The sequence below is a fragment of the Bidens hawaiensis genome, unplaced genomic scaffold (assembly GCF_021521415.1).
Source record: "Bidens hawaiensis isolate Kalapana, Puna unplaced genomic scaffold, B.hawaiensis_p1.1 tig00019925_1, whole genome shotgun sequence".
NCBI lineage: Eukaryota > Viridiplantae > Streptophyta > Magnoliopsida > Asterales > Asteraceae > Bidens > Bidens hawaiensis.
Window position 1 is genome coordinate 323,650 of NW_027493026.1, and position 15,557 is coordinate 339,206.

The 15,557-nt window shown below is 32.3% G+C and overlaps 3 protein-coding genes across 3 annotated transcripts; 2 read left to right on the forward strand and 1 right to left on the reverse strand.

Moving 5' to 3' along the window:
* Window positions 1-419: 419 nt before the first annotated feature.
* Window positions 420-4,004, forward strand: LOC143559542 (heterogeneous nuclear ribonucleoprotein 1-like). Its single transcript, XM_077048080.1, has 3 exons — window positions 420-974; window positions 1,141-1,568; window positions 2,934-4,004. The coding sequence occupies exons 2-3, from the start codon at window positions 1,344-1,346 to the stop codon at window positions 3,783-3,785; spliced, it is 1,077 nt and encodes a 358-aa protein (XP_076904195.1). The 5' UTR covers window positions 420-974; window positions 1,141-1,343; the 3' UTR covers window positions 3,786-4,004.
* Window positions 4,005-5,695: 1,691 nt separating this feature from the next.
* Window positions 5,696-7,972, forward strand: LOC143559543 (peroxidase 64-like). Its single transcript, XM_077048081.1, has 4 exons — window positions 5,696-5,973; window positions 6,469-6,657; window positions 6,773-6,935; window positions 7,443-7,972. The coding sequence occupies exons 1-4, from the start codon at window positions 5,758-5,760 to the stop codon at window positions 7,835-7,837; spliced, it is 963 nt and encodes a 320-aa protein (XP_076904196.1). The 5' UTR covers window positions 5,696-5,757; the 3' UTR covers window positions 7,838-7,972.
* A 27-nt stretch (window positions 7,973-7,999) lies between these two features.
* Window positions 8,000-13,542, reverse strand: LOC143559544 (putative cinnamyl alcohol dehydrogenase 6). The gene is made up of 6 exons (XM_077048082.1): window positions 13,418-13,542; window positions 13,210-13,323; window positions 11,868-12,095; window positions 9,506-9,794; window positions 9,255-9,412; window positions 8,000-8,338 (listed from the first exon to the last, which is right to left on the reverse strand). Exons 1-6 carry the CDS (start codon window positions 13,510-13,512, stop codon window positions 8,140-8,142), a joined length of 1,083 nt encoding a protein of 360 aa, XP_076904197.1. The 5' UTR covers window positions 13,513-13,542; the 3' UTR covers window positions 8,000-8,139.
* Between the last annotated feature and the right edge of the window lie 2,015 nt (window positions 13,543-15,557).

Here is a 15,557-nt window from a genome sequence, read left to right on the forward strand (position 1 = left end):
TGTGAACCCTCGGGTGGGCAAAAGTGAAATTGCACTAATTTTGACATTATTTTACTAATCTCGTGAAAATAACGTTAAAAGTTGCGGAAGGTTAATCAGACATCATGTGGTGGCGTTAATGGCCGAAAGACAAGGGTACATGCACCATTCAGCCGGTTACCCGATGATTGAGTGTTATGTGCCTTATGTCCAAGAATTGATGTAAAACTACTATTGAGTCGGGGGTCTCACCAGAAGCAATCTCTCTATCTCTATGGGATAGAGGTAAGACTGTCTACATCTTACCCTCCTTAGACCCTACCATAACTTTGCTATTGGTGGTATATACTGATTACGATGATAATGAAATTAGCACCTTGATCCCTAAACAAACTTGCTATATGGATTATTGCTAGTAAATAGTAATAAAGTTGACCAAATCACCTAATCAATCCAAATAACACTCTTTGTAGAAACTTGACAAATGACAAGAAGTCCAGTCAAAGTCAAACTCCACTCCCACACCCCAGGTTGTTACTTTTTGCTTCACACCTCACTTGGATTCTCAAACAGTATCCAATATTAATAATAAAAAATAATAATATTGCTTTCAATTATCTCAACCCATCTTTATACCCTCACCCAAACCCAAAACCCTCACTCAATTCCAAACCCTAGAATTCAATTTCACCACTCTTTCTTCAAACCCTACAAAATTCAACAACAAAAGCTGTCTAATTTGCTTTATTTATGTTTCAAAATGCAAATGCTTGGTTCAATTTATAAACCCCCTTTTTATACTCTGAAACCCTAGAAATCATACCCAGGGTTAATTTGGTCCAATTTCTTGTTTTTTTAAAAATTTGTTTCTGGGTTTTGTTTAAATTTGTGTTGTTTGGTCAAAAATCAAGTAAAGATGCATGCTTTTTGTGTTTTATGAACCCAATTGGTTGTTTCTTTGGAAACCCCTAAAAATCAAGAAAGGGGTTTATTTGGTTCAATTTCTTGTTTTTTTTTTATAAAAATCTTTTTGGGTTTTCTTTAAATTTGTGTTATTTGGTCAGAAATCAAATAAAGATGCATGCTTTAGGTGTTTTGTAAATCCAATTGGTAGTTTCTTGTGAAACCCCTAAAATCAAGAAAGGGGTTAATTTGGTTCAGTTTCTTGTTTTTTTTTTTTTTAATTTCTTTCTGGGTTTTGTTTAAATTTATGTTATTTGGTCAAAAATCAAGAAAAAAATGCATGCTTTCTGTTTTTTATAAATCAAATTTGTAGTTTCTTTGGAAACCCCTAAAACTCAAGAAAGGGGGTTTCTTTTTGTTGTTTATAATTCATCTTTTAAAGGTTTATTTTAAGGCTAAAAATGGAAGATTGTGATCAAAGTAAGGTGTTTGTTGGTGGGATTTCATGGGAGACCACAGAAGATGTGTTGAGAGAACATTTCAGAAGCTACGGGACCGTTGTGGGTTCAGTTATCGCTAAAGATCGAATGACGGGTAGCCCGCGTGGGTTCGCTTTCGTGTCTTTTTCGGATGCATCAGCTCTTGATAGAGTTCTTGTTGACACTCACAACATTCTTGGCAGAACGGTTCGTTTGTCTTCCGATTAATCAATTATTGTTTTAATGCTTTGTATATTGGTTGACTTGTGTTGAGTAATGATTTTGCTTCTTGTTGAAGCATAGTACTTGTTTTTTGGGGGTCTTTTTGAGTGTTGTGTTAATTCCTTTTGAAGTAAAATCTAGGTGGTTTTTCGACTTTCGGTTTGAAAATGATTATTACTATATAAAGAAACCAATATAGTTTGATGATTTTACTTTTATTTTACTTTTCAGTGTCATGTTAGTGTTTCTTGAAGTTAAATTTAGGTAGTTATTGAACTTCTGGTTCGAAAATGACTATCACTTGGTAAATCAGTTTTGTTTGGTCCGTTTGAAGCTGCTTTTATTATTATTTTTTTTTCTAAAACCAGTATAACACTTAAAAGTATAATAATTGTATAATTATCAACCTATATTGGTTTCTTAATGTAGTAATAATCATTTTCGGCTTTGTTTAGAGCCGTTTTTTATAAGTTTTTTCCAAAAAAAAAAAATTTGACGCTTAATAATAAGAACTATAATCACTTCAGACAAGGATACATTAGTTTTGATGCACGTCTAAATGACTTTTCGAGAATTTTATTTCGGGTCAAGTAAGGTTTTGGTGAAACAAGTAAGAAAAACCTTTTTGGAGTTATAAAACTAGAATTTTTGACTAATTATTGCATTCAAAGGTACTTCTAGGTTGGATTTGACTTCTTTTTGGAGTCAAAACTCAAAAGAAAACTTAGATTGCAAAAACCGGGGCTTTGAACATATTATTGAAATCTATGGTCTTTTGTTGAGCTATTAACAAAAAATGCAAGTCAACTTTTTGAAAGTACTAAAGCAGGTTGAGTTTGACTTGTTTTTCGATCGAATGATTTGTTGACTTTTACTTCTTGTAATCTAGTTAAATTTTATGAACCCGTCAAAAGATGTTTTCCTTTACAAAAATTTAGTGTTTAGGTCAATTAGATGTTTTCCTTTATTTTTATTTTATTTTAAATTTGCTTTATTTTTTAGTGTGTGAAATTTGAGCACAAAAAATTATGCATTGTTTTAGTTGTTATTTGTTTTAATAAACTGATTTAGAAGGTTTTATGCTTAAAAAAATATGATGTCTCTTTTGACCTGTTTTCTTTTCATCTAATATATTTGACTTTTTTTGTTAGAGATCAAATATAACTCAAATCGGCTCATTTATAAGTTTACGGGTCAAAAGTGTCACCTCTGCGTGATAACTAATAAATTTGTGTAATTTATACATTTGTTGTAAGTTAACAAAACTCGTTGACCGAAATAGTCAAACCCCTTCATGAATTACGATATGAAATAGTCAACGCTTCAACATTTGACCGAATTTTTTTACAGGTGGAAGTGAAAAAGGCGGTACCACGAAGTGAACAGAACCAGAATCAGCAAGAACCGAACCGAGGGCAAAATAGGAATTGCAGAAATAACGGTACTAAAACCCTCGATAACTTAAAGACTAAAAAGATTTTCGTAGGCGGGTTATCAGCTAACTTAACAGAAGACGACTTCAAATTCTACTTCGAAAAATTCGGTAAAATAACCGACGTGGTTGTCATGCACGATAACGTTACCCACCGACCACGCGGGTTCGGGTTCATAACTTTCGATACCGAGGACTCGGTCGAAGTAGTTATGCAAAAAAACTTCCATGAGTTGTGTGGTAAACTCGTGGAGGTTAAAAGAGCGGTACCTAAAGAGATTACTAGCGGCACTACTGGCGGCATAACTGGCGGCACTACTAGCGGCAATAGGGATGCTAACTTTGGTGGCGGTGGTGGTCAACCGGCAGCGCAATATAGACCGAGTTACGAGGTTCTTCCGGGTTACGGGCTGTTTCCGGGCTATGGCGGTGGTTATCCGTACGGTGGCGGGATGTTTGGTGGCGGTGGCGGTTATCCGGTTGGCGGTTATGGGTTGGCGGCTAGGGTTCCGTGGAGTGGTCCCGCGATGGTCGGTGTCAGGGGTGGCCCGTTGCCGATGGCGGTTTTTCCGGGTTATGTTAACGGTGGGCCCGGGTTGTTGGGAATGGCGGTTAATGGCGGAAATGGGATTATGGGACCCGTTCCGAGTGGGATACCGAGTCAACTCAGTGGGTATGTAGATAACAATTATTCTTTCGGGTCAACGGGTGGTAACGTTGACTTTGGTAATGTTGACCAAAGTGGTGTTGAAGGTAACATGAACTACTGACTTAGTTTGGAAGATGGAAGACTACTGATACTGATCTGGGGTTGAGGGTATTTTGGTAATTTTACCATGATATATATCCTTTTGTTTAGGGGCCTCTTAACTTTGTTATAAAAATGTTGGTTTCTTTGTATCATTTCTAGTTTTTATTAATAATTTGTGGATTATGGATTTGGTTTTATGTAACATAGTTGTTTATATTTGTGTTTGTTTGGCTTTATATGTGACCGGTCTAATCGTGTTTGGTCTTCGATATTCAATGATTCGGGTTGCCAGGACGATAACTACATAGACAATGTAAGTCAAGCAGGAAGTCTTGGTGGCATTGTCCGTTACCAAACAACGTTTTTGTTTAAAAATATACAGTGTCACTCGGTTGTCGGATACAAAATAACACAAAAATTTAGGGATTGTCACTTGTCTCCTAATATATCATCAATAATTTTTTTTTCTACTTTCCAGTTTTATTGCATTAGGAAAAAGTATTTACTTGGTTACTTAATTAAAATTGGATTCATATATGTATTTTACCATCTTATACTTTAAAAGATTGAATCACTTTTGTAATGGGAGCCGTATTAAGATGAGTAACCTTTTAAAAAGTCTCAATTTGGGTAATCAAAAGCTAACCAGTGCTTCTTGAAGGCAAAACAAATAATATTGGTCGAACAAAAGGTCTTATAATTACAACATTACATCCATGCAAAGGTTTATGCACGTGTATATAACAGTGCCCCAAACTCATTTATACAATTTTCACTTTATGTATAAGTGTGTATTTTAATCCTATTATACGGATAGAGATGTTTTCGATGTGCATGCTCTTACAATAACAATTTGATTGTATCAAAATGAAAACTAAGGTGATATTAATAAATTAAATAAAATTCATTAACTTGATGTTTAACTTTTGGTTAATGAAGGATCAATCAATCAATCAATTGACTTCAAATATTACCTTTTGTTTTTCAACATTCCATAAATAGAAGTATCCCCTTTTGGATTTTACTATTATGTTTCTATCTTAGGATTTTTTATTTGAAAAAGTGTGTTGTGTTTGTTGAAATCATTAAACCAATACTCACAAACTTTAGTTGTTCAACCTTAAACTCCCACCAAAAACACACTATTATTTTGCCTCATATTAATTCCTTACTTACTCCATTATATTAAACAAAATTTAATATGGTTACCATCCAATATTTTATAGTTTGAAAGAAACATGTAGGCTAAGATTAATTGTGATCCGCTATTTGTTTTTATACTTTTGTTACAAACAAATATAACAATATTATTATGTTATCAATAACTTTGAATATAATTGAAATATTCGAAGTTAATCCTTGCAATTTAAAACCAACTAAAATTCTAAATTATCATTTATTTGTTAAATGATAAATAGTGAATACTAATATAAAGGACGAGATAATTAAATAAATACATAAATTGTCTTAAATACTACTATGCATCATCGAATCTTAACAATGTATGATAAGTTTGTTGTTTTTTATATTTTGTTTAATTATTAAATATTATTTTTTTCATCAATTGCATGTGTGCTATGCAAGCTAGTATATATTAAGTGTATCAGATACTATCCTTTCAAAGAGAATCCAACAATTCATGAAAATAAAATGAATTTGTAAAATTTGTATTACTTTTATTAGCTATAAAAGGAAAATAATAAAAAATTTATTAGAAATGTCGTGTTTACACTTTTCCTTAGAATAATGTATTTATATACGTTCAACCCATTTTATTTATAAAAATTATGCCCAACCACTCACTAATGAGTCTATGATGAACCTAATGAGTTTCAGTTCACCAAATTTGCAAACACCACTATGCCAAACTGTTAAACTTTTAAAAATAAATAAATACATAAACACACACTTTACATCCCTACAAATACTTAGGCTTTCTGTATATTTCCATCACAACAGAAAACTTATATACATATATTTGTTATACAAAAATGGCTTCTTGCAATACTTCTTCATTGCTTCTAGGGCTTTTTGTGCTTGCATTAATCCATTTTAATGGGATTGATGCACTTAGTTCTAACTACTATGATCAAACATGTCCCATGGTCGAATCAACAATTACAAGTGTAGTGAAGAAAGCAATGTTGAATGATCGAACGGTTCCTGCTGCGCTTCTTAGAATGCACTTCCATGATTGCTTCATTAGGGTAAATCAAATGCTTTACTACAAAGTTTTTGCATGTTTACAAATTAAATTAGTTTGTGTACACCGATCAAGCGTTTTTTTTTCTCGAGTAACATTTATGGGGTTTTAGCCTTTAAATTCGAAACAAGGAATTCTAAGTTTGGAAATTAGAAAAGATGAATCTTTATTGTGAGTTTTTTTTAATATACATAATATAAAGTTTAGTTTTTCTAAAAGTATTAGAAAAAAATGGTTTATTTACTTTGTTTTTGTCTACAATTTTATGTAAGCTTTATTGAAAAGCGAGTTGTACGTAACCGAAATTAATAAAGTTCTCTTTATATTACGAGACCAGAAAGATACTTTATTTTGACTACGTGTTTTATTTTCAATATAAAACAGTATGTTGTCGTTAAAAAAAACTATTTTTCTTTTTTCTAAATACGTGTTTTATTTAATCCTTTATCAGTGTACATATATAATCTTGATCATATATAGTTTTATTATGTGTTTGAAGGGATGTGATGGCTCAGTGTTGTTGAACTCAACTAAAAAACACCAAGCTGAGAAAGATGGACCTCCAAACATATCACTCCATGCATTTTATGTCATCGACAACGCGAAAAAAGCGTTAGAAGATATGTGTCCCGGTACCGTTTCATGTGCAGATATTGTAGCTTTAGCAGCAAGAGATGCAGTCCATTTGGTAATTAATTAACTCATGCATGTTTGTTTTTCAATCATAACATTAAATACTTATTATTATTTTTTTGTATGTTAAACCCTAAACCTTAAACCTTAACTTAATTGTACTTTTATAGTATGGGGGTCCTACTTGGGTTGTACAGAAAGGACGGAAAGACGGTAGGGTTTCGATAGCATCCGAAACTAGACAGTTGCCAGCTCCTACCTTCAACATATCTCAACTCCAACAAAGTTTTGCACAAAGAGGTCTTTCTATGGAGGATTTAGTTGCACTTTCAGGTAATTATTTGTGTAAGACTTATAATCTCTTTGTAGAGTTTGTGTTTACTTTCTTAAATAACTAATAATAACGTCACTACTAGAAAAGTGACTTTCATACATTAGCGGGACACTGACTGAGCGGTCAAATCCTAAAAATAAAAAAATATACATATTTTTATCACTTTGTGGTCAACGATGAAACAAGCAATAAAAGATCGTACATAGTTGGTAATATGTAGATGATGTGGTCAAGTGGCCGTTGGTAATCCGTCTATGAGTTTATTATCAGTGAATTAAGTCATTGACTAGTCGGTGATGCCCACCGTTGTTATGTGGGGCCTGTCAGTGATGTTTTTAAACATAGACTTTAACTGATGGAACCTATCTTTATCCTGATGGTTCATCTGTCACTAAAAGTCCTCTGATTTGTAACGGGGCCTATATTCATCCTAACAGTCACATCCGTCGCTAAAAGTCCTCTGATTTGTAGTGAATAAAAATATGTTTTTGTAAAAACTTATGTAGGAGGACATACACTCGGGTTTTCCCATTGCTCTTCATTCCAAAACAGGATCCACAACTTTGCAACGACACAAGACATTGATCCATCGATGCACCAAGCATTCGCTGCTAGCCTACGTAGTGTATGCCCGATTCATAACAAGGTGAAAAACGCCGGTGCAAATTTGGATTCAACCCCTACCACCTTTGACAATAGATACTACAAGTTACTTCTTGAAGGAAAGAGTATTTTCTCTTCTGACCAAGCTTTACTGACTCACCCAACGACGAAACCATTAGTTACTAAGTTCGCATATTCGCAACAAGAGTTTGAGAAAGCATTTGTGGAGTCCATGATCAAAATGAGCAGCATAACCGGTGGCCAAGAGGTTCGGCTTAATTGTAGATTTGTAAATTAATTTTTTGATCATATTTTTCATGTTTGTTTTCGTAATTGCGTGGTTCGGTTTGATTTCTAAAGTGTTTGATTTCATTCTTGTAAGGATTTGGCAACAAAAAAGAGTGTAAATGTGTTTTATTTTGTGTTATGTTGGATAGTGTTTTATCAACCTTTAATCACATCAAAATCCTTTCATAAGCAAATTAATTATTGTAAACATAATATATTGTTCACATGATTATACAAAACCAAATGATTTCGAAACTTTACGCGTAATAATCCTCATACACAACAAAACAAGACAATATCCGAAACATTGAACTAAAGGCTTGGCTTCTTGTCACCGATGTTGATAACAAAACGATACTTGACATCATTGTTCGCCAATCGTTGTAAGGCTTCGTTAATATTGTCGGGTGTGACCGTCTCGATATCACACGTGATGTTGTGCTTCCCACAAAAGTTCAACATGTCTTGTGTCTCTTTCATTCCTCCAATCATGCTACCTTTCACCACCCTTTTCCCTGGTATAATTAAGCATCCTTATACTTAAGCACAACATGTTTACCAATATATACACATGAAAATGATATAAATATTTGTGCATATGTACCTATACTTGTGTATCCATATAATTTATAAACTTATAACACGATATACAACCTTTTCGGTCCATCCATTTTGATCAACAATAACACTCTTAACAAACGTGTATTAATCTTATAAAAATACCCGTTTTTTGTATCTACCTATACTAAACAAAAGTAATAAGGATGACGTGTCCTAAGCACATTCAATCCTAACTTTAATTTTTCTCATATTTCTAATCTATACTCTCCTTAATCCATGTTATCCATGAGTCATGAGTTTAATTGGTATGACTTATTAGTTGTAACTCATACGAAAAAAAAAATATTTAACGTAATTTAAATCACACTAACTTGTACTAACCCGTTACATCTAATTTTACTATAAGATATAGATAGTTTGACTATGATTTAAAAAAAAACATATAAACTATTGAATATGTAATAAGTTTAAAATCAGATGGTGAATTATAAATTAGTTAAATAATGATTTACGAACTATTATCGTATAATAACTAGTGACTTATGTTTATAATAGTTATTTAATCATGTGTATACTTCAAATTTCGTTAAATAAAACATTTGTATTGATCATATAAAACATCTTTAATATGTTAAGGTAATCACAAATGAGTTGATCGGGTATCATTTGTGAACCGCAAATAGTTTCGATCTGAAAGTATGATCACGACTCTCAGAAATCCAAGATACCCGTTTTTTCTACATAATTCCCCAACAAAGTCTTTACCCATACATGGTTCCCTAGTTGCTACCTTTATTGATGGATATGCAACGAATTTGTTCATCATAATGGTGACACATAAAGTAAATATATTCAAGCTTCTAAACTTCCCAAAGATCATAGGGAAACTAGGCAACTCTAGTGGCTTATCAGGTGCACCCACAAGCACCAATGTTCCATTCACTTTAAGTAGCTCAAGGATGGGCCCAAGTGAGTGTGGTGCAGCCACTGTGTCCAATATGAAGTCAAGTGTTCTCCTCTTTGACTAAACAAAAACACAAGTCAACTCAAGTCAACGTAATATTTACCAAATTATGTTACATTCATATTTATTATTTCATAGTGATGTAAAACAAACCTGCATTTGTTTAGGATCAGTGCTAATGATGAAATCGTCGGCACCCAAGCGTTCTCGGGCTTCTTTCTCTTTCGAAGGGGAGGTGCTAATGACAGTTACATGGTGTCCGAATGCCTTGCCAAACTTGATAGCCACATGTCCGAGTCCTCCTAGCCCGACAATCCCTATTCGCATTCCAGGTGTCTCGTGCAACTTGCCATCGATCATTGGTGCGTATACTGTGATTCCCGCGCATAGCAATGGTGCCGTTGCGTCCATTGGCAAGTTTTCGGGTACATGGGTAACATACCTTCAAAGAAAATAATGATGTTAAGCATATTTATTCTATATTTTTGTTTTCTAAAACTAATAAATTAGGCGCATAAACTAAAAAAATTATAAAAATAATATGATTTATAAAATGTAATTTACATACCTACAAAAAGCCAAAAATAGGTGGTGTTTAACTGTTTATTATTCAAATTAAATTTGAAAAATCCTAAATTCATACCCAACGAAGTACGGATTTGGATTTTTTTTAATCTGGTTAGCATTTGAAGCGAATTCCAAATTCAATGTATGCATGTTTTTTATATCTTTTTCTTTCACTTCAAATCAACCTAGATTCGATCTTTTTAAATCGGCTTTTCAAAATCGAATATAGTTCAAAAAAAATTGAATATCCCGCGAACTTAATCGATAAACAAACGATTTGTGGCACGGAAATGTTACAAAAACCTGATAAAAGAAAAAAATATTAATCTTCTACAGATATAGTTTTATGGTCATAAACTCATAATATATTAGTTTTAAAGAAACAAAAAACACACTAATCCGTAAATCCTGTTGATCCAAACGAGTTGACCCATATTACAAGACTGGTCTTGTTGACCTAAGCCCATTTCACACACTACCCAACAACCTGTCCCTAGTCCCATCAATTGAACATTTAAGAAAAAAGAATTTGAGGGTTACAAAAACTAGTAGAACCTTGAAATATTATTATAAATGAATTTATAAACGACTAAACTTTTTAGATGTACAACATATAAATACAATAATATTTTATGTTATTTGAAAAATAAGTAGGCAGAGGTGTTGATTATTTGAATCGAACTTGAAAAATTCAAAATCTGATTGGATTTGAATTCAAATCAGGTTTCAAGTATTTAAATCATGTCCTTGATCAAACCAAATTTAGAATTTCGGTTTTTAATATCGATCAAACTAAATTCAAAACTTCGACCAGACCTGATTACTCAAATCATATAACGTTGTATAGAAAAAATACATATACTTTGTTTATATTTTATTATATGTTTTTCTTTTTGCAATTCAAGATACTCGATTAAGCCCAAATTTCAATCGGGTTTTAAAGTTTTGAATATTGTTTCATAACTTTTCTTTTGCCAGCATGGGGCTAGCACGCACGGTATATACACATGTCTATTAGAGGGGAGGTCTCGAACCCGAGTTCATTTCGTTACAAAATAAATAAATAAAAAATAAATAAAGTTTCATCATTCATTTGGTGTGAAAACTGGTCATATCTGATAGGCTGGACAAACATCGGACCCATTTGTGAGTGGACCGGTCCCATTAATATTGAATAGTCCAGCCTTTGAGGTTTCGGCTAAAATTTAATGGTCCAACCACTTTGTTTAGAATCACTTACTTTCTTGACTAGTAGATAATGTCATTAAGACTCAACAACCATCACATTACATATTGTAGTTTTAATGTACTTAAAGTAGTTCACAATGTTAGTGTGATAATAATTACAGGCGCGCACGAATCAGTTCAGTTATGTTCACATCAAATTGCGCCTTTAGATTTTTATAACTGACCAGATCATCAGATCATTAAGGGGTGTGTGTGGTGTAATTCGGTACGTTTGGCTAAAACCAAACCGAAAATCAAAACTTCGGTTTTTGGAGTTTTTGAAATCGTTTGGTTTTGGTTTTCGGATTTCGTTTCGGTTTTGTTTCGGTTTTTGCAATTTGAACTTGAAAACTTTAGGCCGAAAAAAAAGTTGACAAAAAATAATGAATTTAGGTATAAATAATTTTGTTAATTGAAAAATAATATATTATTATACATTTGATCAAATTAAAAATATTGGAGTTACATATTTATTAAATTCTTATAACTTACTTAATATAAAATATTAAAAAAATTAGTAATTATGTTCAGTTCGGGTTTTTCGGTTTTTTTACATGCAAAACCAAAACCAAACCGTTAGTGCAGTTTTTACAAAGACATAAAACCAAACAAGCGGTTTTTGTTTCGGTTCGGTTTTTTCGTTTGACTTTTTCGGTTTTTTCGGTTTCTTGCACCCCCTGAATCATTATGATAGAAATTTGCAATGCATATATGGATGTACCTATGGTCAGCAACCAACATTTCCGAATAACCACCATAGGTGACACTACCGTCCCAAAAGATGCCGTTATAGGTAAACTGGACTTTGTCGCAGTAATTTTCCTGTGAGCTTTTGCAAAACTCACAGTCCAAACACGTTGCGGCCAGACATCCTACTCCGACTTTGTCCCCAATCTTGAACCCTTTCACGTTGCTCCCGACTTCGGTGATCAATCCCGTTATCTCGTGCCTAAAACATAAATAAAATAGTCATGATAACGGTTGTCCAATTATTATTCTATACAGTAATAAGTTGTTTTCAAGATGATTAAACAAAATAAAGTAATCAAATCTGAGAGATAAAAATATGTGATTTTTTGTCTTGAGTATTTGTATCACTTGGATTTATTTGATGCCAAGTCACTTATAACCATACATGTATTTTTTATATGTGTAGGTATGTGTGCATATATTCTTATACATTGATTATATTCTTATGCATATAAGCTTACCCTCAAGTCAACCAAACTTTTTATTAATATTGGTAGGGTTGTAAGTGGACTGAACCGAATCGGAGAGACATTGTCCGTGTTCGTCCGTTAAGCTTTTGTCGGATAAAAGAACGGTTCACAAACTCTCTACCAAACGAAAATTTGTGTCTGTAGCCGTTCATCAAAAATTTGTGCCCGTGTCCATCAATTAAGAAGGAATTGAGTTTGTTCGTGTCCATTTGTCTCCATTCGTTAGTATTGTAAAGGGATGCTACTAGATAGTAACGGACAAACGGACACTAATGAACAAACAAACATAAACGACTCTAGCGAACGAACAAACATAAAATATTACATATTAACTCTAATATAAATATAATAGATCCACACAAGTTCACCCATAAATTCGGAATTACACCACATGATATCCAAAAATACTTAACACTTAACATAATAACCAAAACATGCCCGGTTCGTTTATTAAACGGACGTTACTGACTGTTCACGAACACTATTGAACTAGCGTGGCCTCTGTCTATGTTCATCCGTTAAGCTTCCCGAACAAAATTTTTTTGTTCATGTCCGTTCATTTATTAAACGGACGAATATAAACAAATTTCCCTCAAACGAACAACCAGACGTCTAGTTCACTTACAACCCTAAATATTGGCATCTAATAGACTAACACTATCAAGTATATCAACACACCCACCTAAACCCAGGTATGCTAACTAAACCCTCAAGTCAGTCAAAACTTTTTATTAACAATTGGGTATATACATGTTTATAAATATGTTATTATGTTATACACATAACAATTAATATGTTATTATGTTATGCACATAAACATGTACATGGTAAATTGATACTTACCCTGGAACAACCGGGTACATGGTAATACCCCATTCATTTTTGACATGGTGAATATCAGTGTGACAAATTCCGCAATACAAGATTTTAATCGAGACATCATCCGGCCCGTTTACTCTACAACGAATTAAGTTCAAACACACACGTTAAAAAAAGTTCAAATAAAGTAGAATAATAATAACATATGAGAATTAACTCGGATATGCGTTACCTTCTTTTGAAGGTGTAAGGGGTGATTACACCAGACTTGTCGTGGGCGGCCCATCCGGACACGGTGAGCTTGTGATTTGGCGTGGTTTGAGCCATTTCTACACTTATAAGTACCAACAAGTGTGTGTGTTTAAATATGCATAGAAAGAAAGACTTATGCTTTATATTTATAGTACCCAAACATGATTCCTTGTGATGTAGATTTTCATGGATTTATATATTATTTTTGAATTTTCAAACCGATGTGTGGGTGGTTGTTACAAGGAAATTTCTTTCACATTGTTAGTTATAAGATTTAGAGTAATATCAATTAACAAATAACTTACAAAAGTTTTGTTTTTAATATTAGAAACTCACTTGTCATGAAAATTGAAAAGTAGGTATTTATGAATCATCTATGTAATTTTAGGTATAGTTCGAAAGTGTTGTATTTTTAGGTGGTGCGCTACTTTATAAGACTACTAGCTTTAGAGCCCGTGTAATACACGGGATGATTTAAATAATTAAGTTACAAATAAAGTAATATATAATGTATATAGAAAAATGTATTACATATATGCTTGTATTATTATACATAAATTGATATCACTAAATGATTTTTTCCAAAAGAAAAATGAACTTAATAAAAAAATAATGCAAGTGCAAAAACCAATGTTGTAAAAGTCGCTAACGGTCCCTAGGCGGCCGACCCCCTTGGAGGGAGTATTCGAAGTACTCGGAATAAATATAAAGAAAAATATTTTTTTGGGTAATATATATATTTCAAATATCATAAATTTACTAATATTTATAACAAAATAAGTGAATATCAATATAAATAAGATAAATACATTTTTAAATACAAAATTATTCTAAACAATGTTAATCATTAATTAAAAAAAATGATTTTCGTTCTTTAATATTATAGAAATACGAATTATGTTGTATTTTTAAGTCAAAATAGGCCCAAGTTAACCGACTAGATGTATTTCTGACTGATGTTGACCACCTTGAACAATTTTTAGTAACTAGGCGGAGTTAATGAAACTCCCCTCGGCACCATACCTTGGAGCGAGTACTCGGAGAGTACACGGCCTTGTAGACCTACTTTTACAACATTGGCAAAAACATACCCAAGAACACTCCATTTATTTGAAATTTATTTTCGGTATCATATATGTATAATTGAAAGAAAATTTGTTATAAACCAATTTCGGAGAATACTTCTCATATAATAATAGTTTTGAGCTACACAATGAAAAAGATTTTGATAAGTTTAAGGGGCTTCTCGACTTTGGCAATTCAAAAAAACATTAGCAAGTTAACCCGTTCAATTTTATGAATGTTTGCTTCACTTGAGCATAATTTTGTACGACATGTTTCACAAATAACATTCTGATTACTATTCAAAGAAAAATCAATGTTGACACAAATGTTTATAATTTGATAAAAGTTAGAAGCATTGATAGGTATGGAGGTGGCATGTCGGAATTGTTTGTCATTTTTTCTTAAATTTTAATAGTCATGGGAAAAATACTCAATGTGCAAAACCCGAATATTTTAACTATTTCCTAAATGTCATTAAAATTAAATTTGAAACCCAATCATATTTAAAGTTTTAACTTTCATTTGTTATTCATTTTCAAGTCAAAACTTTGAACTCGTGACAAGTTTGACGATAAATCTATTTGCATTCTCAAAATTTTAAAAATATTTTAGATTACCCCCTTTTTACCCGTAACAAATGAGCCAAATGTAGTTAATTTGTACCAAACGATCTATTTACCAACTTTTAACCCGTAACAATCAAATTTTAGTTCCACATAAAACCCGAAGCAATCCTTGATATAAAAATCTAAAAAAATAAATATGATAAACTATTATATTTGAAAGCGACTGTAATATACTATCCTTACAATTTAACACATATATGTATAGTTTACTAAATTAACCGAAAAAAATAAATCAATAGATTTAAATCATATATTTATAATTTATAAATTTATATGACAATGTACAGAAAAAAACAATAGATAAATATATATTTTTTTTAAAATGGATCAACTTTTAAGCATATATTTATAATTTAATGATTAAATAAATTATTTCGTAAACTGAAAGCATATTTAAGCTTTTTTTAGAACTTTTATTTACAGTCTTCA